The 23,220-nt window shown below is 39.2% G+C and overlaps 1 protein-coding gene across 1 annotated transcript; it reads right to left on the reverse strand.

The window, feature by feature from the left end:
- Nucleotides 1-8,147: 8,147 nt before the first annotated feature.
- arl13b (ADP-ribosylation factor-like 13b) lies at nt 8,148-23,048 on the reverse strand. The gene is made up of 10 exons (XM_049570348.1): nt 19,862-23,048; nt 17,942-18,012; nt 17,405-17,654; nt 16,773-16,878; nt 15,586-15,788; nt 15,195-15,309; nt 14,905-15,058; nt 14,112-14,234; nt 12,459-12,527; nt 8,148-11,767 (listed from the first exon to the last, which is right to left on the reverse strand). Exons 1-10 carry the CDS (start codon nt 19,918-19,920, stop codon nt 11,691-11,693), a joined length of 1,227 nt encoding a protein of 408 aa, XP_049426305.1. The 5' UTR covers nt 19,921-23,048; the 3' UTR covers nt 8,148-11,690.
- Between the last annotated feature and the right edge of the window lie 172 nt (nt 23,049-23,220).

A 23,220-nucleotide genomic window follows, 5' to 3' on the forward strand; every position in this document is an offset into this window, starting at 1 on the left:
ACACCAAATTAATGAAGACACAAAGCAACTACAGAGAGACACAAAACAACTACAAAGAGACACAAAGTGACTACAGAGAGACAGAAAGTGACCAATAAAAGACACAAAACTACAAAGAGACACAAAACAACTACAGAGACACAAAATTACTACAAAGCATGCAAAATGACCAAAGACACAAAACAACTACAAAGAGACACAAAGTGACTACAGAGAGACAAAACAACTACAAAGAGACACAAGTTGACAAATAAAAGACACGAAACTACAAAGAGACATTAAACAACTACAAAGAGACACAAAGTGACTACAGTTAGACAAAACAACTATATAGAGACACAAAGTGACAAAACAACTACAAAGAGACACAAAGTGACCAATAAAAGACACAAAACTACAAAGAGACATTAAACAACTACAAATAGACACAAAGTGACCAATAAAAGACACAAAACTACAAAGAGACACAAAACAACTACAGAGACACAAAATTACTACAAAGCATGCAAAATGACCAAAGACACAAAACAACTACAAAGAGACACAAAGTGACTACAGAGAGACAAAACAACTACAAAGAGACACAAGTTGACCAATAAAAGACACAAAACAACTACAAAGAGACACAAAACAACTACAGAGAGACACAAAATGACCAATAAGAGACACAAAACAACTACAGAGACACAAAAGACTACAAAGACACACAAAATGACCAAAGACACAAAACAACTACAGAGAGACACAAAGTGACCAATAAAAGACACAAAACTACAAAGAGACACAAAACAACTACAGAGAGACACAAAAGACTACAAAGACACACAAAACTACAAAGAGACACAAAACAACTACAGAGAGACACAAAGTGACCAATAAAAGACACAAAATGACTACAAAGAGACACAAAGTGACTACAGAGAGACACAAAATTACCAATAAAAGATACAAAACAACTACAAAGAGACACAAAATGACAAATAAAGGACACAAAACAACTATAAAGAGACACAAAGTGACTACAGAGAGACACAAAACGTTAATTATATGTCTTGCTTTTTGTTGCAGTGTTGTTCTATTTGTATATTTGTCACTCTAGCCTCTAGCACATTTAAAGCTTGTATGTCCTTTTTCAGTTTTTAAATTGCATGTCCCGTTTTTGTTGGTGTGCTCAAAGAAGTCTTTTAATGTGTATGCCCTGTTTTGATTGATTGTTTGTTTTTTGTGCTTTGCTGTTTTTAGGTAGCCTTGTGTAACATCTTTGCTGAGAGACTACAGATGAAAAATGGCCTCTTGGCTAATTGTGGCATTTTTGTGTGTATCATGTGTATTTATTAATTTGCACTCTCTTCTTAAATAAACTAAACTGAAACTGAAGGCACAAAACAATCAAAAATACAGCTAAAGGACCTTGACGTGACACAAAATGGCCAAAAAATACACAACATTACCTCCACAAGGCTCAAAGCTACCTCACAGAGACCACAAAGAGACACACAACTACCAAAAACACAAAATTACCTATAAAAGAGATCTCAAAGAGACACGTAACAACGACAAGGACACACAAAACAACTAAAAGATTACCTCTGAGAGACACAAAATGACCAAAGACACAAAATTACTTAAAAGAAAACAACAAAGAGACACAAAATGACCAAAGACACACATTTACCCCAAAAGAAAAACACAAAACAACCAAAAAAACACCAAAGGACATTGACGTGACACAAACTGGTCAAAAAATACACAAAATTGACAAGGACACACAAAACAACTAATAAAGATACAAAATTACCCCAAAGAGACACAAAATGACCAAAAAAGATACAAAACGACTACACAGGCACATAATAGATACAAATTTTCTTTAAAAATATCCAAAATGACCCCAAAAAGACCCAAAACAACAACAATAAAAAAGAGGCAAACCCACCCCAAAGTCTGCGTGTCTTGCTCCAGTGTAGAAGAGGTGGGGGGGCCTTTTGCATGTCTGTGCCCAGGGGCCCATTGTCTTATAATCTACCCAAGGTGTAAAACCTGATTTGTCCCAAATTACCTTCACCCACCCTAACCAATATAAAATGCTCTGTTCATCTGCCTCCATCATGTTCCTACACTCATTAATCAACATGTCACTCATCCATACACGCTGCACAGTGTGTGCAAAGCGAGCATGTCACCTTAAAAAGTAAAAAGCACAGTAAAAACAGCTCCTCGATATTTTCTGAAGACCCACCGAGCAAACTTGAAATGTCAAATTGAAATGTTTCCGACGCAGCTAGAGTGGAGTTTGATAGCAGAACATTTTTCTACCATCAAACTCTGCACCTACATTTGCACAACAATGCAGAGAGACATCCATTGTACTACAGGAAGAGATACCAATTTCTCCACTGACAGAATCCTCAATAGACCAAAATGCAGTGCAGCCTCATTTTATAATCCTCCCGCTTTCACTGCTCGGGGCATTTTTGTAATTTTAACAATTGTATAGGCTGCATAATGGTGATGTTCACTTTTTCTTGACATAAAAAACTTCCTCTCTCTTTACTTAAAACTTGCTCTCTGCAGACTCTGAGTTTGCTGAAAGGGGTTATCAGATCAAATCTAAAACAGATGCAGACAAGCAGATTTGAGGGGGAAAAGGGATGTAAATTACAACACTTCATCACAAAATCGCTCCTGGAATGGACTGGACGTAACAGATTGATATCAAGGAGTGTAAGCATAATGAGCGAGGGATTGATGGTTGAAAGCATCTGCTTAAGGGCACCAGTGCATCTGCCGTTCCTCGTCCTGCAGGGCCCGACTGCATCATTGCACGAATTCCAGCTCCAGCGTGATGACATCACTCACTTAAATGAAGCCTGTCTGTATCTCGACAACAGGGAGAGGCAGTAATGAGACAGCACATTTGTGCAATGTTCTGGTTGCGAGTGACATGGCCTGTAGAAGCTGCTAACAGATGTTTGACAATGTCTAAATGAGGATACAGCAGCAGCAACTATTTTTAGGGGAAAAGCAGATTGCTGGAGCTCATTTCCAAATTGTCACGTAGTGTTTACAATTATGAAGAATCATCGTCTCTCTCTGGAGCTGCATTTGCCTCCTTTTAGTGCTAATAACGTCTTGGCAGATATTTCCCCTCCATGCTGTCTCTGGATAAAGAAGACAAGGGCAGCCTGCTCTTATCAGCTCTTTGTAAATGCGTAATTACTTTGTCAACAAGGGATTTAAATCACCTACCATCCTTTAAAGAATTGCTATAATTTTACATTTTGTGTTATCCATCTTTTTTTCCCCCCAGCTCATTTTAGCATGGCGCTTTGGTTGTTTTATTACGCAGCACGATTCCACATTGAAAAATGTTTTGCTCCTGGGCAGTTTAATTTGTATTAGTGACAGATCACTACTGTACTGTGTGACCAGGAACAAAAGAGATGGTGTGTCTGGGACGTGTGTGTTTTATTACTGTAATGAGTTGATTAAGTTTATTGGGCTCAGAAAGTCAGACGTGACTGCTGTGTGTTCTCAGACCCTTAACATTTTCAGTTATTATCAACAACATGATTTGAATGCGAAACGACTGGCCAGAATCTGATTAGGTTTATCAGACATTCACACACTTTTATTAAATGATTTTTTATAGTTTTCTCATTTTGATCTCCTGCTTTGATTCATTTTTGTCATTAGTTGAGCTGTGTAACAAAAATATTAAACGCCCAGGTTACACAGGTTAATTCATTAGATAACAGCCCAACACCACTCAGCCAATCAGCAGCAGCACGTTGAAAATTATTGTGAAAGGCTGCATATTGGGGGGCTGGAGCCTATCGCAGCTGGCACTAGGCGAGAGGCAGGGTACACCCTGGACAGGTCGCCAGACTATCACAGGGCTGACACATAGAGACAGACAACCATTCACACTCACATTCACACCTACGGACAATTTAGAGTCACCAGTTAACCTGCATGTCTTTGGACTGTGGGAGGAAGCTGGAGCACCTGGAGGAAACCCACGCTGACACGGGGAGAACATGCAAACACAGAAGGACTCCCTCCTAGAATCGAAATAATTACCTATCATAAATTTATGATGACTTCATGTGTCAAATTACCGTGGTCATCTCTATGTTCCCAGGGTTCTATGTTCCCCTCTTAACCCTGCAAAAAAGGTTCTATTTTCCCCGCTTACACAAAAAGGGTTCTATGCTTCCCGCTTGGTTGAGCTAAACTTCAGTTGGAACATAGAACCGGGGAAACATAGAACCTTTTTTGTGTAAGTGGGGAACATAGAGCCCGGGAAACATAGAACCTGGGTAACATAGATACGCTCCCAAAACACCTACTGAGTATCTCAAAATACTGACTTACTATTGTCTCAAAATAATGAATTAGTATGCCGAAATTCTGACTTAGTGTCCCAAACCAAAGACCTATCTTAAAACAATGACTTGGTATCTTAAATTGACTTGTTTATCCCAAGTAATGACTTAGTATCTTTAAATAATGACTTAGAATCTCAAAATATTGACTTAGTATGCAAAATTAATCTTAAAGTAACTTACAATCGTCAAAAGGATGAGAAACTCTAAAAACAATGACTTAGTATTTCAAATGACTTTGTATCATAATATCAGCTTGCTTATCTTAAAATAATCATTTAGCATGTCAAAAGCACAAAAATGTTATGACTTACTATCTTAAAATAATCAGTTAGTATCTAAAAATCATGACTTACTTATCTTAAATTAATGACTCAGTATGTCAAAATAATGACAAACTCTCAAAACAATGACAAGTTGGTATTCCAAAATACTGACTTAGTATCTCAAAATAATGACTTAAGTCATTATTTAAGATACTAATGACTTAGTGTCTTCAAATAATGACTTAGTATCAAAAAAAAGACCTTTCCCAAAATACTGACTTAGTATCCCAGACCATTGACTTACTTATCTTGAAATAATGACTTAAAGCAACCCTTACCTTTCTGGAAATTTGACACTTTTCTTTGTTTAGGTTAAAATGCTATTAAAAAGCTGATGGCACACTGAAATGTAAGTGAATTCCACCAGAGATAAAAACTCACAATTATACCATTCTCATATGGTTCTAAGAAAACTCCGACCAATCATTGCATTCGGACCAAATGCAGTGATTGGTCGGAGTTTTCTCCTGTCCTGTCTGTCTTCCCGACGTGGAGGCCTCCGACTGACGTAACCGCTCACGTAAAATACCGACCAAATCATTTGGCAAAAGAAAGAAACAGTGCAACAAGAAGTAAATTCTTCAGTGCAATACAGTCGCGAGTTTCTAACAGAAATTAGAAACCACTGCAGAGATCTGAACTGAGTCCGACATTATTTAATGACCAAAGCACTGAGTTTGTGTCACACAGTTGTTACGGTTACAGGCTATTTAACAGGCCGGGCGTGCTCAGCTGCGGACAGGGAGACCTCCATGTTTGAGGCGGGAGCGGGAGGCGGGAAGTCCGACGCTTCCAGCGAGAGGAGAGGGAGGAATAAAACAAAGTAAGATAAAATAAGAAAAACCTGTCTCCCTCTTTTATTTTATTTTCAGCGTTTCATCAAGGCGGAGGCGGGCGGCTGGAGGTCCGAGACTTCCAGTGAGGAGAGAGGTAGAAACAAACAGCCAGTGTGTCTGTGTGTGTTATGTTCAGGTGTTGTCACGTAAATAACAGTGCCCACACAATAAACAGGACAGACAATAGGATTTTATTTATTTTTACACTTCATTTTCACTGAAAGCTGACCGAATCCGACCCGAGCCCGAATACAATTTATAGCTACATTTTTGACCAAACCGGATCGCCACACTCTAGTGTGTAGCTATGTGTCCCCTGATGGGGCCTATCTGAATTTCTGTCTTTGAGAGATATTATTTTGTAATATAACTGAATTTTCTATCCATACATATAAATTTTAAATATATTAAAATGATAAGGCATCTTTGAGTAAACTGCGAGTATCATTTAAGTGGGCTATGTCGTGGCTGGCCGTGTGTCCTCTTTTTTGGAAATCAAAATATGGTCACCCTAAACCCCATCAAACCAGCTGTTCCCGGCGTCCTTCTGGCGAATGTCCGCTCGCTGGACACGAAAAGGGATTACACCCGACTGTGGAGATCCACTCACCGAGGAGTGAGGGACTGCTGCGTCCTTGTGTTCACTGAGACATGGATGAATGGTAACATATCAGACGACGGTGTTGAGCTAACGGGGCTAACACTACACAGAGCAGACAGGGAGGCTGCATCATCTGGTAAGCTCCCTGGTGGCGGTGTGGCAATATACACAAACAATTCATGGTGCTGTGATGTGCAGAGGATCTCCCAGTTCTGCTCTCAGGATGTGGAGTTTTTGACTGTGAAATGTCGACCCTTTTCATCCAACTATTGCACTATATGTTCTTTCTCATGTGTTGCACAAATTGTTTTTAAATGTTTTGTTTCTTTTTGCTTGGGGTATGTGACATGTCATTTTGTTTTTGTGCTGCGTATAAAATGACAAATAAGTAAGTTAAGTTCAGTTTTTAACGTGATATAGGACAACACAGCATCCAGTTGCTAATGGCTAACGTTAGCCTACTGTAGCGTAGCCTCTGAAACATTAACGTTATCTTCCTTGTGTGTTTCCACTTACTAGTAATCTAACGTTAGCACTGTAACCATCTAAAACTCATCAGTCATCCCTGACTCCGGTTGAGTTTTAAAACTCTGGGGTTACATTTGACTGTCTTGTTGTAACGTTACACTCACTCTCCTCTTCCATGTATCTAACGTTACCTTGCCAACGCCTACGTCTATCGTAGACGTAATGAGGACGTAATGGAGGAGGGTGGAGTAGGCCAACGGAGGGAGGTGGAGTTGCAGGAGGAGGGGGATGGGACTTTGGAGGGAGGCGGGAGTTGTGGATGTTCAAATTTTTTCTAACTGCTATGTGAAATGCAAGAAAGGTAAGAGTTGCTTTAATATGTCAAAGTATGAGAAACTCTCAAAATAATGAGTTAGTATCTCAGACCAGTGACTTGTCTCAAAATAACTAGTGTCTAAAAAAAAAAATCCCTAGTATCGAAACCCTATGATGCATGAATTATGACTACTTCGGTCAAGTGTTTGTATTCTTTTTTAAACATGCATTTTTCAAGCAGTTTTTACATGTCCATTCAGGTGGACAGCATGCATTTAAGTTTTCAACTGAAGAAATATAAAACAACAAAAAACATGTATCATGTGAAACTACAAAATGTATTGTTAATGCTGTTAGTGTGTTCACATATTTTGATATACTCCATTACTGTTCAATGCTTCTGACTCCCCAGCCTCCCCCCTCTTTCTACACCTCCCCCTCCCTCATTCAGCTCCTTCCTCTTGACTCCTCAGACCCTCACACACCTCCCTGTTCAGCTATATTTTTTTCTACAAAAATCTTGTCAAAATATTGTTACAAAAACTGCAAGTTACATTCTAATAACATAAATCAATTTATTTACAGTCCAAAAAGTCACTGCAGAAAAAATACATATAAAAATATAGCCAGTGCTGCATGATGTCCAGTTTAGTGGACAGATTAATTGTAATTTCCTACTTGAACATTGCAACAACTGTATTACTTCTAAGATGTATCTTGATGTTTACAATTTTTATTTACCAGTGAGGTCTACTTTTGTAGTAACATTGGCGATAAATTCCTGATCTGCACAGCATTTCTTGCTTTCTGTCGGCCATCTTGGTTTTGAGAGATTTTTGTTGCACTTACAACACCTGGCCAGTGGGTGGCAGTGGTAGCCAGACTGGAATCCAGAATGACTACGTGTCTCATAATAATCACTTATCTAAACTAATGAGTTAGTGTGTCAAACGAATGAGAAACTCTTGGGATAATGAGTTAGTATCTCAAATTAATGACATACTATAAGCCGTTTAGCTATCTAGCTAGCAGCCTTATCTAGCCAAGAAGTCCGCAGTGCGCTTGCTAAACTAAGCTAAGCGTGGACAATTGCAAGGGTGGGATTAAGCAAATGCTAAAACTGTAATATAAAAAAGTTAAAAGCTTAAAGGATTCACATACCACCTTTAAACTGCTACTCTGTTGTCTATTTAATTCCCCTCAAAATGTCTCTAAAATATGAAATGTCTCACTGTATCAGCTTCTTACAATTCCAAGCAGTGACAGTATATAAACTTAGTCCTTATGATAGAAACCCTTAGTACAACAATAAAGTAACGAGCCAGCACCAGAAATAGTGAATAAACATCAGCAGTGACAAACAGACACAGGTGCATGCTAAGCAGGCAGTGGGTGATGAACTAACTGATGTTCACGTTGAGCCAAAAATAAAAACATGGCAAACACTGCAGAGCTACAAACACTACACTCCCAACCTATCAAGTGGCTGCTGCTCATCACGTAGAGACACCACAAACACAGATTCAGATCAGTCAGGAATATATTTAAAACATCTTTAATTGTGCGGTTACAAAATTCAAACTGTGTAGAAAAAATATCTTTCAAACATCTAGCTCATTAACAAGAGAGTGAGTGCTGTACTGTAGATTTGAAATACAGTGTTGTAGTTTTAAAGTGATATTCCCTGATATTACTTTTGCTACACATATTCTCATGTGTTCTGACCCAATATCGGCTGTTCCAGGTGTCGGCGTGGTGATACTCTCTCCTCCCTCATCGTCTCGCTGCAAACTCTTCCAACACACGCAAAGTTAACTGGGGCAATGTTGTGTTCCAAGTTGTTTTCTCCAGATTTGTATGTGTGCTTTTTGAGATGCAATTTTCAGCTTTTTTTGGGTGCAGAAAACAGAGTCAGAAAAGCTGGAACAACAACAACAGCAGCAGCAGCAGCAGCTCTGGCTCACACCTCAGGGCCACCTGAGAGGCAGCGAGTCTGAGGCTGATTCCTGCCTCCAGAGAGAGAGAAATATCACTTTAAAAACAGATACACAGTGTAAACAGCACAACGCATAGAAAATCTGTAGCCCTGTAGACAAATAAAGACAAATATATTTTCACATGTTTACATTTTTGTTTAACAATAAATAGAAAGATTCTTTATGCTGCTGCTGGTAGGGGACAGAAAATGTTCCCTATTACAGTTTAACAAATCTTTTCCTGGCCATAAAAACTTTACAGTATTTGAAACATCAAGACAGTCATTACTAAAACTGACCAATTAACAACAATGATGTAGTGTAACACTTCTCCATGTACAGTTCAGCGTAGTGTAGAAAATATGGGAAAAAAAGAGAGAAACAATTATTTTAATTTTAAGTCACTGAATACTTGATATTGAAATTTAAACACCACTACATTTATAACATCTAAATATTTTACTTTGAGAACCATGCATCTGATTTTATTTGTTCGTGGATCCCTTTTTTTAAAATTACAATATAAAATTTCTTGATTTGAATATTTTTGTTTCAAATGTTAACAAATTCAGATCCAAAAATTCAACTTTCAGGATTTTCAAAAGCAGATTCAGGCTGCTAAAATGTGATTGGTTGATTTCAGATTCAAAATTTCATTTTTCCAAAGTTCCAAAGGTAGATTTGGGTAGCTAAATTCTGATCGGTTAGTTTCAAGATCCAAAATTCAAGATTTTTTATATATATATTTTTAATTTTGGATCTGAATTTGTGGACATTGCTAAAATTCATTTGGTTGAATTCAGGTCCAAAATTCAAGTATTTTTTTTTAACTTTTGGATCTAAATTTGTGAACACTGGAAAAAAAAAAAAAAAATTATATTGCAAATTAATAAAATTAATATTCTAATTTTAAAAGGTGAATTCAGAACAAATAGATTCAAATACAGGATTTTTAAAATTAAGTATTTCAATGCTATGAATTCATTGATATTTATTTCAATATTAAAGCAGCTGTGCGGAACTTTTTACCATTAATAAAACTGCCCCTAGTTCGTATCACCCCCCCTTGAAGATCCACATATTTATTTGAACCCAACAGCGACAAAAGCCTTTCTCTATATGGCTATTTAGCGTAGCCTTGCGTGGGTCGGACGGACAGCGGAAGTCAGCAAACCAGTATACGGCACCCGAGGCGGAAGTAATTCTGCTCGCCTGCAGCGGCCCGCAGCCATTAAACCACAGAAGAAGGAGCCGTGTTTACAGAGAGTGTTCTCCAAGTAAGCAGTACGCAACGGGCAGAACACATAACGGTTTTACCAGAGATGTATCTATGAGGACTTGGTTGTACTTTTGATGTCATGGCGGATAACGAAGGAGCACCATCTAAAAGAAAAAGAACAGAAGAAGGCTAAACGGGACAGTGATAGGGCTCGAGCCCAAACGAGTGTAAACCTCGGTCAGCCATTCACCAAGTGGAGAGAGCTGAGAGAAGTGAAAGGTTTTAAAACTGATCCTGAGTTGGTCCTTTTCCTAATCGACAGGTATGTAATTTTTGTTTTTATTTAGAGAATATACCGCAACTTGTTAGACGTTGTTTAACTTCAGTATATGATGACATGGAAGTTATAAGCAAGCTAAATGTAGCTGATGTGAACCGCTTTTGTCTAGTAACATTACAACAAACGCCACAAAATTATCTGTGACTGTGACCATGAACACAAATATACAGCAGGCAGCTGTCCTCAGTTTATAAGAAATTTAGAGCTACATCAGAACATTTATGAACAGGTCTTACTTTACTACTAGCTTGTGTGTAACGTTAGCATGTTTCCACTAATTACTTGGACTGACCTAATGTTAGTAGCGTTAGCTTTGCAAGCGAAGGCTGCAGGTAACAGCTTTGCTGTGTTGGATTAGATTAGAACAGAAACACGACATGAGAGTTTACTGAGTCATTTTGCTGTTTCCACTAACTACTTGGACTGACCTGACGTTAGTTAATCCTCTCGCTCTCCAAAACAAATGCATGCAGTAATTGCCAGCTGCACGCGAGATTTTACGACACCAGGCTGTGGGTGTCATACCGCTTTGACCAAAGGGGCGCTATAATCAACGAAAACGAAAAGTTCCGCACAGCTGCTTTAAGTATTCAATAGTTATTAAAAATTAAAATAATTTTGTCTCTTATTTGCTTCCATAGTTAACTTTAAACAGATCAAATTTAAAGCACTCAGCTGTGAAAAGCCACTTAAGACCTCCACCTTTGTTTACACTACAAAACCGAAGGTGCAAAAATACATGAAAACATTTTATGGCCATTTTTAATGGCGGCATGTATACAAATCCATTATTCAGTAATAGACATGAACATTTATAAGGTTATAGCGGACATATTTACATTCTTTGTCAATTAAAAGCATCTCAGTCGGACACATGGAGTCCATACTGTCTAACACTGATATTAACAATAAAAAATAAAGTCTACAGTGAAGGAGTTCAGCACTAAACGTGCTTTTGTCGAGTGAAGACAGAACCTGACATTAAGTCAGTTCAGGCAGGTTTGATGCTTCACACTGAATTGTGTCAGTTTGTGAAACCACATGACAGCTTCCGGGCAGGACTTCATCTCCCATGTTGCCCCTGTGTCTCACACTCTGGTGCTCACCGGTTCCCCGCGTCTGCAGTGTCTCTGTGTTTGGTTGTCTACACACCGCTCACTTGAGACAGAAAGCAAAAAGGGGACAGCCATGATTGGACGACCTCAATCAGTAAAAAGGAGGTTAAAAAATGATGTCATGAGCGTCGCCGTTAGGCCGCGGCCTGTTTGCGAGAGGCGGGAGAGGCTTCTTGAAAAAATCTGTGGAGGGGGTGAAAAACAAGGTTTGTCTATGTTAGTGAACTACGTCCGTGGAGTCCTGGAATAAAAACACTGTCAATTAGAGCTCTATCTATAACAGCATAAATAAAAAGAGAATTAGCCATGGCGGCTGCTGCACAGAAGCAGATGAGATATGTCGACTGGGAGGGAAAATATAGATGAATACACAGACAAGCCTTTGAGTTGATTAAAGACGTCTGGCAGCATGAAGGATCCACACACATTCAAACATATGCCTGATGAGATGCAGAGAGAGAGAGCGAGACAGTGATGTGGGTCGGGGCTGCTAATTAACAGTCAATACACATCTTAAGCCAGATAGAGTTCAGTGTTTCCTCTGCAACGCCACATCCAGGAATTTAACACCACTGCTGTGAAACTATAAAAATCCACCAGGCTTTAAAGTATCACCCTTAGAAAAACTAATGCAGTGCTGCTGAGTAGTTTCACTTTATATGATAAAGATACCAAAGAAAAAAACTACTAGAACGCATTACAGCACAGAGGAAACACTGACTCAGCGCCAGGACAGTTGGTGAATAAATGAATCCACATACAGACCAGGTTAGTGAGAGTGAATGGCTTTACAACAAAAAGGGAGAAATGAATAAAATCAAACAGTGGTTAAGTGAGAGGGATGAAGACTGACTGGACTTCACAGCGTCTTTACCAGAATGTCTCGAGTCCCCGAGTGGTTCTAGTTTTGGCAGTCTAGAAACTTTTGGTGTGGCCCATCCAACTAAAAATAAAACAATAAACACAGATTAGGACAAATCCTGAAAAAAAAATTAAAGTTTTAAGTGTTTTAAGTTTTGCACACTCAAATCTATTGTATTCAATGTGGCAAGCATGCTCAAACGCCAGAGTCACTTTGTCATGACGTGCAAGTGCTCCCATGGGCCTATTTTTCCCTACCTTTGGGGGAAAAACAATGGACCAGATGTCTTAGTTAGCTGGACCCAAGAGCGCTGGCGTGCATGTGGGTGTGTCAAACGTGCGGTAACGGTCCCCACTGTCCTTGGGTCTCGAAGGGAAATGCAATGAGTGAGGTACTTGTACCGATTACTCCATTCTTCCCAATGAAGTTGCTTCAGCGAGACCCGCTACCTGTGACAGTGTAGTATCCTCGCAGTGCCTAGGGTTTTCACCCAAAGGGCAGGCAGCATGTGAGGACGCTCTACCAGTTAGAGTCTCATGTGAAGCTGAGCTGGGCTTTGGCGCAGATAAGGTGCCTGTCCCATTTCTTCGTTTGCAAGATAACCCTTGATGAGGGAAGTCAGAAATATTAGGGTAGAGATCTTTCCCTAAGAAATGGGACACCACTTCATCCAAGTCGGCGTGGCCGATGTGCAGGCATACGTCACACGTAGTAGCGACGCAATGAAATTGCTGGCTCCAGCGCTTGTGTTGTGGCGTGTGCTATGTTTATTCTTCTCCGTCTGATGAATCAACAGAGAAGAAATGCTGAAAACAGGAGGCGCCTACGACGTCTTCTAGTTCTGATCAATTTTGTTCGGGTAAGTCGATATGTTTAAATATTTTGATACTGTGTTCAACCGAGTTGCTGGTGAGTTTACGCTAGTCCTACCATCTGTTGTTTGTATAGCTTACATTCCGATTGTACAGGAACAAATTGTTTTCCAAAACTTGACGAATTTGCTGACTTCATCTTCCACTTCGTTGTAAGTGTGGGTCGGGGCTCCCTTGGAATCTAGGGCAGAGTGTTGGAAACCACTTCCACTATCTCAATTCTGTTTTGAGACAACACTAGCCTAAACGTGAACACGCACAACCAAGTGCAAGTGGGTATTTCTAGGGGAAGTGTGGGTATTGGGACAGGCCCAAGGATAAGATAAGATGGCTTAACTATGTACTCCTTTGCCATAAGGTCGACTGCTCAAAACAGCTAATGCTAGCTAGCTTTTGGAGTTGTTTTTGTGTTCTAGTGTGGACGGAGATATTTTGTGAAATGCAGGTTGAGTGGACAGAATTCGTTTTTAAACAGAGAGTGAGTTTATCTGTGTATGTGTAGACATGGCCTGAATTGAAGTATGACAAGTTCTGCTACCAAGGTGGCTAATATGTAGCATTTTCAATAGCTACTTCACAATAAATGCCTCTTCCTGGTTCATAAGTGGGAAAACTTTAAATGTGAAGCAGCAGGAAATGCTCAGTTTGTGCTAGCTGTGACGTCACACAGCTCTGATACGACTGAAAGTAAACAGTAAACACTTTGATTAAGCTGATATTGAAAGTAGGAACAGGAACGTACGCGTTAAACTCAATAGGAAGCTACTAAAGTAGTTTTAAGAGGCAGACTGACCTGGAGGAGGTGGAGGGGTGGGGCTCTCTGCTGGCCCCTCCTCTGTCCTCAGCGGGTCCACCCTGTGCTTCCTCTTCAGGTGCAGCTTCCTCGTCTTCTTTTTGTCTTGCTCACCTGTTGTGGCTGTCAGCACAGAGATAATAAGGCATGAGCTGGATGAAAAATCCAGATGTTCAAACTGGATCACATTAATAAAAATCAAATAGAAGTGGCTCCTCCCTTCTGCTTTCAGCACTAGACTTGAGCAATTACCAACTGCTTGCCACAGCCATCTTTTATCGCTTAATTATCATGTAATTAATTATGTTTATCTATCAGACAGTCAGCACTTGGAGCCTGGGAGAGAAAAAAAGGATTCATATCAGACGTTAATTTCACTGGATATCTCTCTCACATTTTGAAACATCTCAAACAACAAATATTTGTTGCAGTCTCCGGGTGTTTGTTTAATCATTTGCTTTCAAAGTGAAAACAGATTTAATATCTTACTTTCTATTTATCTACAAGCTCTGACGTTTTTCCCCCATATGGTACAAAGCCGAACCAGAAGCTGTGAGGAAAGACTCTTCAAATAGGTGCCCACTGCTCTCACATCTAAACAGATAATAATTGTATCTGTCGTAATTACATAACTCCTAAATTAATTTCTTGGCAGAAAGCACATTTTATAAAACCACTGAACTATTGCCAAGTGATTGAAATCATGGGGTGGTGTCCAATCAGTCAGGCTCACATTTGCTGCTATTCCCAGTCATAAATACATATACAGTTATAAATTTAACTTCACGCTCACCTGAGCTGGCATTTTCCGGCGTTTGTCTTGTGTCGTCTGGCTCTTCATCTTCCTCGTACTCCTCTTCCTCCTGATCAGCATCCGTCTTCGGGCTGTTGGTCCTGGTCTCCTGCAGCTCTCTTTGCCTCCTCCTCTCCTTTTCTTTATCCTCATTCTGAAAGGAACATGAAAGCCAGAAGTTATCTTACCAGAGCTTTGTGCAACAGAAGTTTTAACTTTGACTAGTTTTAAAGGAAGAAAAACACACAGAAAGCGGCCCAAATACACCGACATACACAGCAGTCTCACACCTCAGAGATCACGTTGCTGATTGGTTGGAAGGGGCTGGGCATGTTTTCATCATCAAGCTCCTCTTCCTGAATCTGCCTGCCCTCGCGTTCTGCTTCTTCCCGTTCCTGCCGTTCTCTATAGACAGAATATGATGTTAACTGTTTGGTTTAATGTCACTGTTCAGATTTAATTACAGTTATGTTCCTCTTTTGGAATAAATGTGTGCTGTGTCTTTTTTATTGTTCCTCAGTGTAAGAAAGCATGGCTAAATCATTTTTTATGTGTTGTGCACACAGGGAGATTGCACACTTTGCCATTTTGACAATTCACTCTAACCAATCTGTCTCATCCTGACAGATCATCCGCTTTCTCTATTAGGACAGTGACACAAGAGTTTGATCGTGTCCTCACCTCTCCGCTCGTATCCGCCGCACTCTCTCCGCCCTCTCCTTCTTGTCCTGGTCCTCCTGAGCGCGCTGCTCAGCTGTGTCCTTCTGCACGCGCTCAGTAATGGCCTCGTAGTCTTTGGCAATGTTGTTGAGGAGCCACTTCAGGCCCTTCTTGATGGACTTGTCCACCTTTTTGCCGTAGCCTAGAACGGCAGAGCATGGCTCCTGGGGTAGGAACATACATAAAGAGATGATGATGAGACCTCAGAAGCACCTCTCATAAAAAAAAAAAAAAAATTAAAAAAAAAAATACAAACTTGATACTGATGCACATTTAGTTCTACAAGATACTTTGGATGAAAGCAGCCACCAGACTATCTATCTTGCTATCTTAAAGAGATAGGGCAGATTTTTTGAAGTAGGGTTGTATGAGGTACTTATCCATAGTCAGTGTATTACAAACAGTCGATGGCTTGACCCTGCTTGGAGAAACAGGCAGGAGTCTGACATGGAAGCTAAGCGAAGAAGCAAAACGAATGTTTGCCAGCTAAAAAAAAGCCCAACTGAAAAAATCTCTAACTGTTAAAGTGTTCACGATATTGAGAGTATTTTCACAGCTTTACTTAACCATCATACAGCAATTTTCAACAGGGAAATGAAGCCGTTACATCGCTCTTATCAAGGCCAAACTCCATTGAGAAAAACAGTAATTTTACATCAATGAACAGGGAGCTACTGGTCTACCACTGCCACTATGATTAGTTTGTTTGTGTTAATATGTGACTTCTGCAAATTAAGGGAGTTTGGATTCACAGAAGTTAGACAATTACACAAACAAACCAAATGATGGAGTCATCGGAAGGTCGGGCAGCTCCCGTCTTCAGCAAGCTAAAATTGCTGTTTTTGTGAATGGAGTCTGGTGGCTTTGACAAGAGCATAGGTGGGGAAGTGATGCTCCTCCAAACTGGGGGCATGCTGACAGCTATCAACTGTATGTAATGTAATGAATATAGTTAAGTACCCCATACAACCCCACTTCAATTAATTACATTACTATCCCTTTCAGCTGACCTTTGCTTAAGATGGAATATGAGCCGTTTTCTAAAAACAAGCCTGGCTCTTTATCTACATTTGGGTGAAACCTCAGTTAAACCCAGTGCCCTTAATGTCACTCAACTGCCGCTCCACAACAGGTGCACAGACACTTACGATCTGACAGAGACACTTGTTCTCGTTAACAAGCTTCTCTAACGACAGGTTCTCAATGATGTCTGCTTCAGCCAGCGCTCCCTCTTGGTCTTGTTTGTTGGCGAGCCTAAAAGCAGCGAAGGAATAACGACATATTAATGTTGTGAAGAAAAAGCTGAACAAAATTTGCAAGCGTTCTCCCTGTGACTTGACTAGACCAGCTGCAGGTGCAACCAACTCAGTGTTTGAGAAGAAAGATAAAGCAGCTGCAAGGAGAGTTACCAAACAATCTTTGCACAGTTGCTTAGTGGCTGGAAATCTTATGGAAATATGACTCTGTCCTGATTGTGGATTGTTGATTACGACACTATCTGCATACCTGGAGAAATTAAAGAATAAAAAAAAAAACTCTCTGTGCCTCAGTTGTGTCCTGATTACTGATTAAGGAATCAACCTGCAGTGCACGTATATGCCACAACAAAGGACTCAAGACTTTAAGGCCGGGCAATTTCTCTCTTATCACTTCATCTTTTACACCCTGCTCTCTGTGCTTTCATAAGTCACCCATACGTCTACCAACATTAATAACACACAAGGTTATGATTTTTTTAGCCTTTGTCGAGTTTAACTCCCCTGGACGAAAGGACACTCACACTAGCACAGGTTTCCCTGCGATGCGCGGGTGCTGGAGAACCTCAGCCATGGTCTCCCGCGTCTCTTGGATCCTCTGGACGTCGCTGGAGTCCACCACAAACACCACACCGTGTGACTCTGAGTAGTAGTTCTTCCAGATGCCCCGGATTCTCTTCCCACCACCCAGGTCAAAGATGGTCACCTCAAATTTGCCCTGCTTCAAGTCAACCTTAGAAAAACCCACTGTAGGAGCGACATCCTGGGGATTATCTGCCAAAAATAAAAAAACAGAAATCATGTTAGCAGAGGCAGACAACTTTTGTATAAAATATGTGTTAGCAGTGATAGCAGCGAGGCATAACTGTCAAGCAGCTTGATGTAAAATAAACATGATGACGAACAGTAAACAGAAGAGTAAGTGAGGCATAACAAGACAGAGATAACAGTTTAGAAACTCAAGTTTTCTATTATTTACAAAGATTTTTTTAGAACAAGAAAAATGTGGAAAACACCGAATCCTGTATACATTATTAACATTTAAAACAAACAGTCCTGACCTCCTTGGATTCCTCGTACTGTGGCTGTCTTCCCGGCATTATCTAGTCCCACCATAACCAGAGTCACTTTCCTGTAAGGTCAGAAAGGGAAAAATAAATACACATGAACAGAAACATCACTATCACTCACCTCCTGGAGCTTAGGTTAGAGGTGAGGCAGAAGGAGAAGCATCATATGCCGTCAGTAGCAGTGAAGAAGCTAGCTGGGATAAGCTCTCGTGATGCATTTGGGGGCACTTATAAGCCAATTAATTATCTGAATGACCAACGCAATCACAGATCTGTACAGAGTGAGTCAGCAGCAGTCACATGGACAGCTACCACAAATAAACCAAGAGAGAGATACAGTACATTTGCTCAAGGCAATATTATTACACATTTAGCCCCAATTAACATGTCCAAAATTTAAAAAACATATATTTGCAATTTAACATATACTTGCTGTCATAATGATACAGACGGATCTAGGGCCACTTTCTGAATACACCTTTCAAGACAAAGATATAGCTAGAAATAAGGCATCATAATAATAATAACAGGACTCTTTGCGTTTATATTAAAGCTACTGGCATTAAATCTTGTCTAGAGGGAAAATGACTAAAACAGAAAATATAAAACACGAGCTAGAACTGAGTCCACTCAGTAAACACACACTGAAACTGAGAAAAGACTGCAAAGACCTAAGAAGAGATGCACACAGAGCTATATCGCATGCATAAACAACACCTGCTTTGTCTCCTGGACGCATACTTAACTTTGACACTTGCGCCGAAAAGACATCAACCGCACAATCCATCTAACTGTCCTCTCGAGCCAAGTGGCCTTCATCGGGGCAGCCGCTTGTTGTAACCCTCCTAAAAGGTGAGATACTGTTTGGCCCTTTGTCTGCAGCTAACCCATAAAGCTCTGTCTTCCTCGCTGCTACAAACCCCTCACAACAACAGGCCAAAAGGAAGAGACCCGCTGAACAGACCTGGCTGTGGGATTAGGTGAGGATTTCTGACTAAGTCCAAAGGATCAGATGCCTCACAGGCACCACGTGGGTTAAGCACTCGCAATTACATTTTGCTGGCCCTGCTGCTTCACACTCAGAATGTTTTATGTGCTCTGTGTCCAGTCACAAAGGGATGCTCAGCTAAAAAATACTGAGAGTACAGACTGAGAGGCTTGAGGCGTGTTCAGAAAAAGTACAGAGCAGAACAGGAACACTGTATCATTTCTAAGCCAAAGTGAATCACTGAAATAAGATGCGAAAATGATTATTTTCATGATTTATCTACAACATATTTTCTAATGTTTGCTCTTTAAAATGTCACACAGTAGGGAAGGCAAGGGAAATGCCTTTGTAAAGCACCTTTTAACAACAAGACAATTTAAAGTGCTTTACAGAAAGCATACATATAGATATCTTTCTGTCGGCTTAACTATAAATCAGCTGATAGTTTCAGCTCTGTTATTAAGCCTCCGTTATTTACCATATTGTACATCATCCACTTAATATCATAACTAAAGACAGACAGTATTTCAAACAAAACAAAAGGATCTTCATCATTACAAGAGTCCAACAAGAGTCCAACAAAGTGTTTTCTTTGCATTTTATTTGGCTTGGATGCTACAAGACAGATAAAATATAATGGACATTATTGGACATGATGGGCAGTAATCATGTCCCCTGTATTACTTTGGTTAAATCCACTTAATTTAGATCTGTCTGATCTGTCAGTGGTTGATGATGTGTGAACAAAAAGTGGATTTTAATGAACTGCTTTGACCCAAAACATCACATCAGTTGTATGATAGATTACAGGCTGGACTTCAACACCCAATGACGGCCCCTTCTAGCAAACTACTGAAACACACTGATTTGAGCTTGGACAGGAGGGATGGCAGATTTTTGCATCTTAATAAAACCAAACTTACCTTGCAGGCTCTCGCCAGCGTTTCAGCCAGTTGCAGCAATTCGCCATCAGGCTAAACATTGCAGTCTGAGTCCAGATGACTGTGATCAAGTGGTCATCCAGCCAGAAGCGTCACACCACTATCCGACCCTGTTTAGCCAGCTGATCGATTCTTAACCTATATTGGCTACATAGCGAGCTAACTCATGATAGCAGCGACATTAGCAGCGTATTAAAACAGTCCGCGTACACAGCACTGATGTATCAAGGGGTTGTGTTGTTAATAAAAGTTTTTTCAAATAACATCCATCTCCAGAAACACAAAATCCGTGTCCCGTTACCTAAGGTTAGCTAAAGCTAATGTAGCTAGCAATAACGGTTTCTTGTTAACTCGATTAATGTCATTCCCAGCGCACAAGTCAGTCTGTCACCACGCGAATGAAAGCTGTACTCAATCATAAAATAAAACAGGGTTTCATATTATAACGGAATGCGGCTACAATAAGTATTTTACTCACGAAGAATGAGCTAACTTTAGCGTTAGCTCACTTGTAGCTCTTTGCTTTGTTTACGCCGTCTTTTCTGCTGCTAGGCTGCGGACGTGCTTACGTCATCTTACGTAATCAATAAATCAGCGTCGTTCTAAAATCTGTGAAAAAATATCTGTATTTATTTACTGCAAAACTGTGCAATAATACACAACAACACACATATGTGCCAAAGATTAAGGTGTAAATAAATTATAAAATATACAGCTTTATAGTTTACATAAACGCTGGATTTTTAAATTATTATTATTTCATTAATTTAAAAAAAGAACATAGCACAGATTCAGTACAGCTTACAAAGAATAATATAAAAATAATACAAAAAATAAAAAAAAAGTCAGGGGTATCTCACACTGGACAGAAATATTAGGCAATAAAACAAATTAAGAAATATTAACAAGAAAGTCGTTTCATATATTGCTGAACATTATTCAAGAAAAAAAATGCTTATTTTAAATGTATTAATACATTTTTCCCCAACATTATTATTCTGACTCTAGTGGTAACACCGAAATTGAGTTTTGCACTGATAGGCCTACAGACTTCATGATTATGATTCTATAGGCCTACCTCATTATTTTATTAACTTTTTACTGCATATTTACTGCTTTGTTTGATTTTATGTTGTCTGGATGCATTACTGCTTGTTTTATAACTGTCTTGTGAGATGCCTCTTATTGGGGTTCTGTCCACAAAGTGAACATGTCTGCAAAAGTACCTGAATCACACCCTGAAAGTTTTATTCAGCACATAATTCCACAACCTTTTGGTCAATCATCACAAACCTTGCAAGCAAAAGTTCCATTGAAATGGACCACGAGGGGGCACCACACATGCAAAAAATAAGATTGGGACAACACAAATCAGACTAGAAATCAGAAACTGACTGTCGAATCATTACAAAACTTGCAGGGTATGTTAAACAATAATGATGACCCACGTGTGTTAAAATCAGTAAATGGGGGCGCTACCTGTTCCAAACAAGTGCAATGGTCTTTCTTAAAATTTGGCCAAAAATCAATGAGGGTTTGATTAATCATCGCCAAACTCAGTGGACTTTTTAACTCAGCCATTAAAGAATGTCCTCAAAATGTTTTGCCAGTTTCCAAAGAAGAGCGTGCAGAGGTTTGGACTCTAATGAATGTGTATCTGTCTGATTGTCATCAAATTTGTTGTTTATGTTTAATGCAGGCATCCTAAACTGTCAAAGGTCTTGATCTTACACAGCTCTCAACTTTAAAAGGTGCATGCTGGCTTGAAACCCGGAATAGCCACTTGAGGCTATATTTATGATTATTATTATTAGTTATAAAAAGAAATATTTGTCTTCCTTCCCTATCTGTCTTTTATTATCAGTTTGCAGTGCTGTATGATCAGCAACACATTAATCATCTTTAAATTAGTTTATCTGATATTTGCTACATCCCCATCTAGTGCTGCAGATACATCTTTTCTTTTACAGAATAAATATTTTCTGGTGAACTTCAACCAGTAACAACAACAACAAAGAACTGAAGGAATTTTACAAGGTATTGAGAAAAGCACAAAAATCCAAAGTTGCTTAAACTGTCTTCAAAGGATAGCCTGAGCTAAAATGGCACCTGTAATTCTTAGAAAAGGGATGACAAAAAAGGAAATGACTGATGTAATTCAGCTGAATGCAAAACCCATAAAGAGTGAAGTACAGCATGTCACCAGAATCAGTGATTCTTCTTCTTTCCACCAAAGTGAAAGTATATCAGAAACTTGTGGCTTCTGCAGTTAGTCTTTTTTCCTCCACATGAGACTGAATGTCAAGTGTCTGTTAAGGCAATGATGGATGCACTTTAAATCCTGGCCTGAGTTTTTGTCCCAGATCAACTGTGAGTCTACAGTCAGAGGAGTGGGGCAGGATGAAGAGTGAGTGTCAGAGTAAAACTACAACTGCTGCACTCATAATACCACAGTAATAACCTTTATATGTTTACTGGGATCCAGTGAGGTAACTGGCTGAATGGACAGTAATGAAGCCGTTGTCCTGTTGGCTCCTGTTTACCAAAGTCTTTAAGAGGTGCTGAACTCATGAAGGAAGTTTAAAGCCAGAGTGTAATTCTCTTTAATGTTTTCCTCTGCTGAGACCTTATTATTGTTGCAGGGTCTTGTAATATTTCTGTTACATTAAGTGGGTTTTTAATGGAGCCAGCAGTGCAAATCTCCCTTTTATTGCAGATGAGTAATTACTGATCATTGCTTTGTTTTCTCCTCTTTAGTTTACAGCCCTATCTACAAAGACTGTAATTAGCAGTGGACGTTTTTATAGTATATACAAATTATGTGTTTAGAATATATAGGTGGTTGCTTTATTACTTTTTAAATTATTATCATTTGCTTCTTGGCTTTTTAAGTGAGTGGGTTTTGTTGTGTTTATTGTGTTTGTTTTATTCACTCAGTATTTTAAATTAAACATTCAATTTGTTCACTCTCAGTGTCCTCTCACTTCATTGCTTTTCTTTGGATGTTTTATTTATTGTTATTATTATTAGAGCTTCCTTATTAATATTATTATTATTATTATTATTGTTTTATCTTATTTTATTTATTTATTTAATTTGTAATGACAGATCAAACTCGTTGCTCTGAGATGAGTGCTATTTCTGTGTATTTTTTGCTACTACTACTAGTAATAATACTACTAATAAAAATGATGATGATTATTATAATAATAATAATAATAATAATAATAATAATAATAATAATAATAATAATAATATAGCACCTTTTGTACACAAAAAGCAGCTCAGAATTTATTATTTGAAACATTAAAATATATTTAATATATAAAATTTAACATTAT

This window comes from Epinephelus fuscoguttatus, linkage group LG24 (genome assembly GCF_011397635.1).
Source record: "Epinephelus fuscoguttatus linkage group LG24, E.fuscoguttatus.final_Chr_v1".
In the NCBI taxonomy this organism is placed as follows: domain Eukaryota; kingdom Metazoa; phylum Chordata; class Actinopteri; order Perciformes; family Serranidae; genus Epinephelus; species Epinephelus fuscoguttatus.

Excerpts from the sequence above, each read along its gene's own strand:
- arl13b (XM_049570348.1), bottom strand. The coding sequence starts at position 19,920 with ATGTTTAGCCTGATGGCGAATTGCTGCAACTGGCTGAAACGCTGGCGA. Across the intron at positions 15,789-16,772 it reads ACAAGTGTCTCTGTCAGATC|GAGCCATGCTCTGCCGTTCT; the intron begins GTAAGTGTCTGT and ends TTCCTACCCCAG. Across the intron at positions 11,768-12,458 it reads CGGGGACTCGAGACATTCTG|ATTTTTTCAAGAAGCCTCTC; the intron begins GTAAAGACGCTG and ends CCCCCTCCACAG.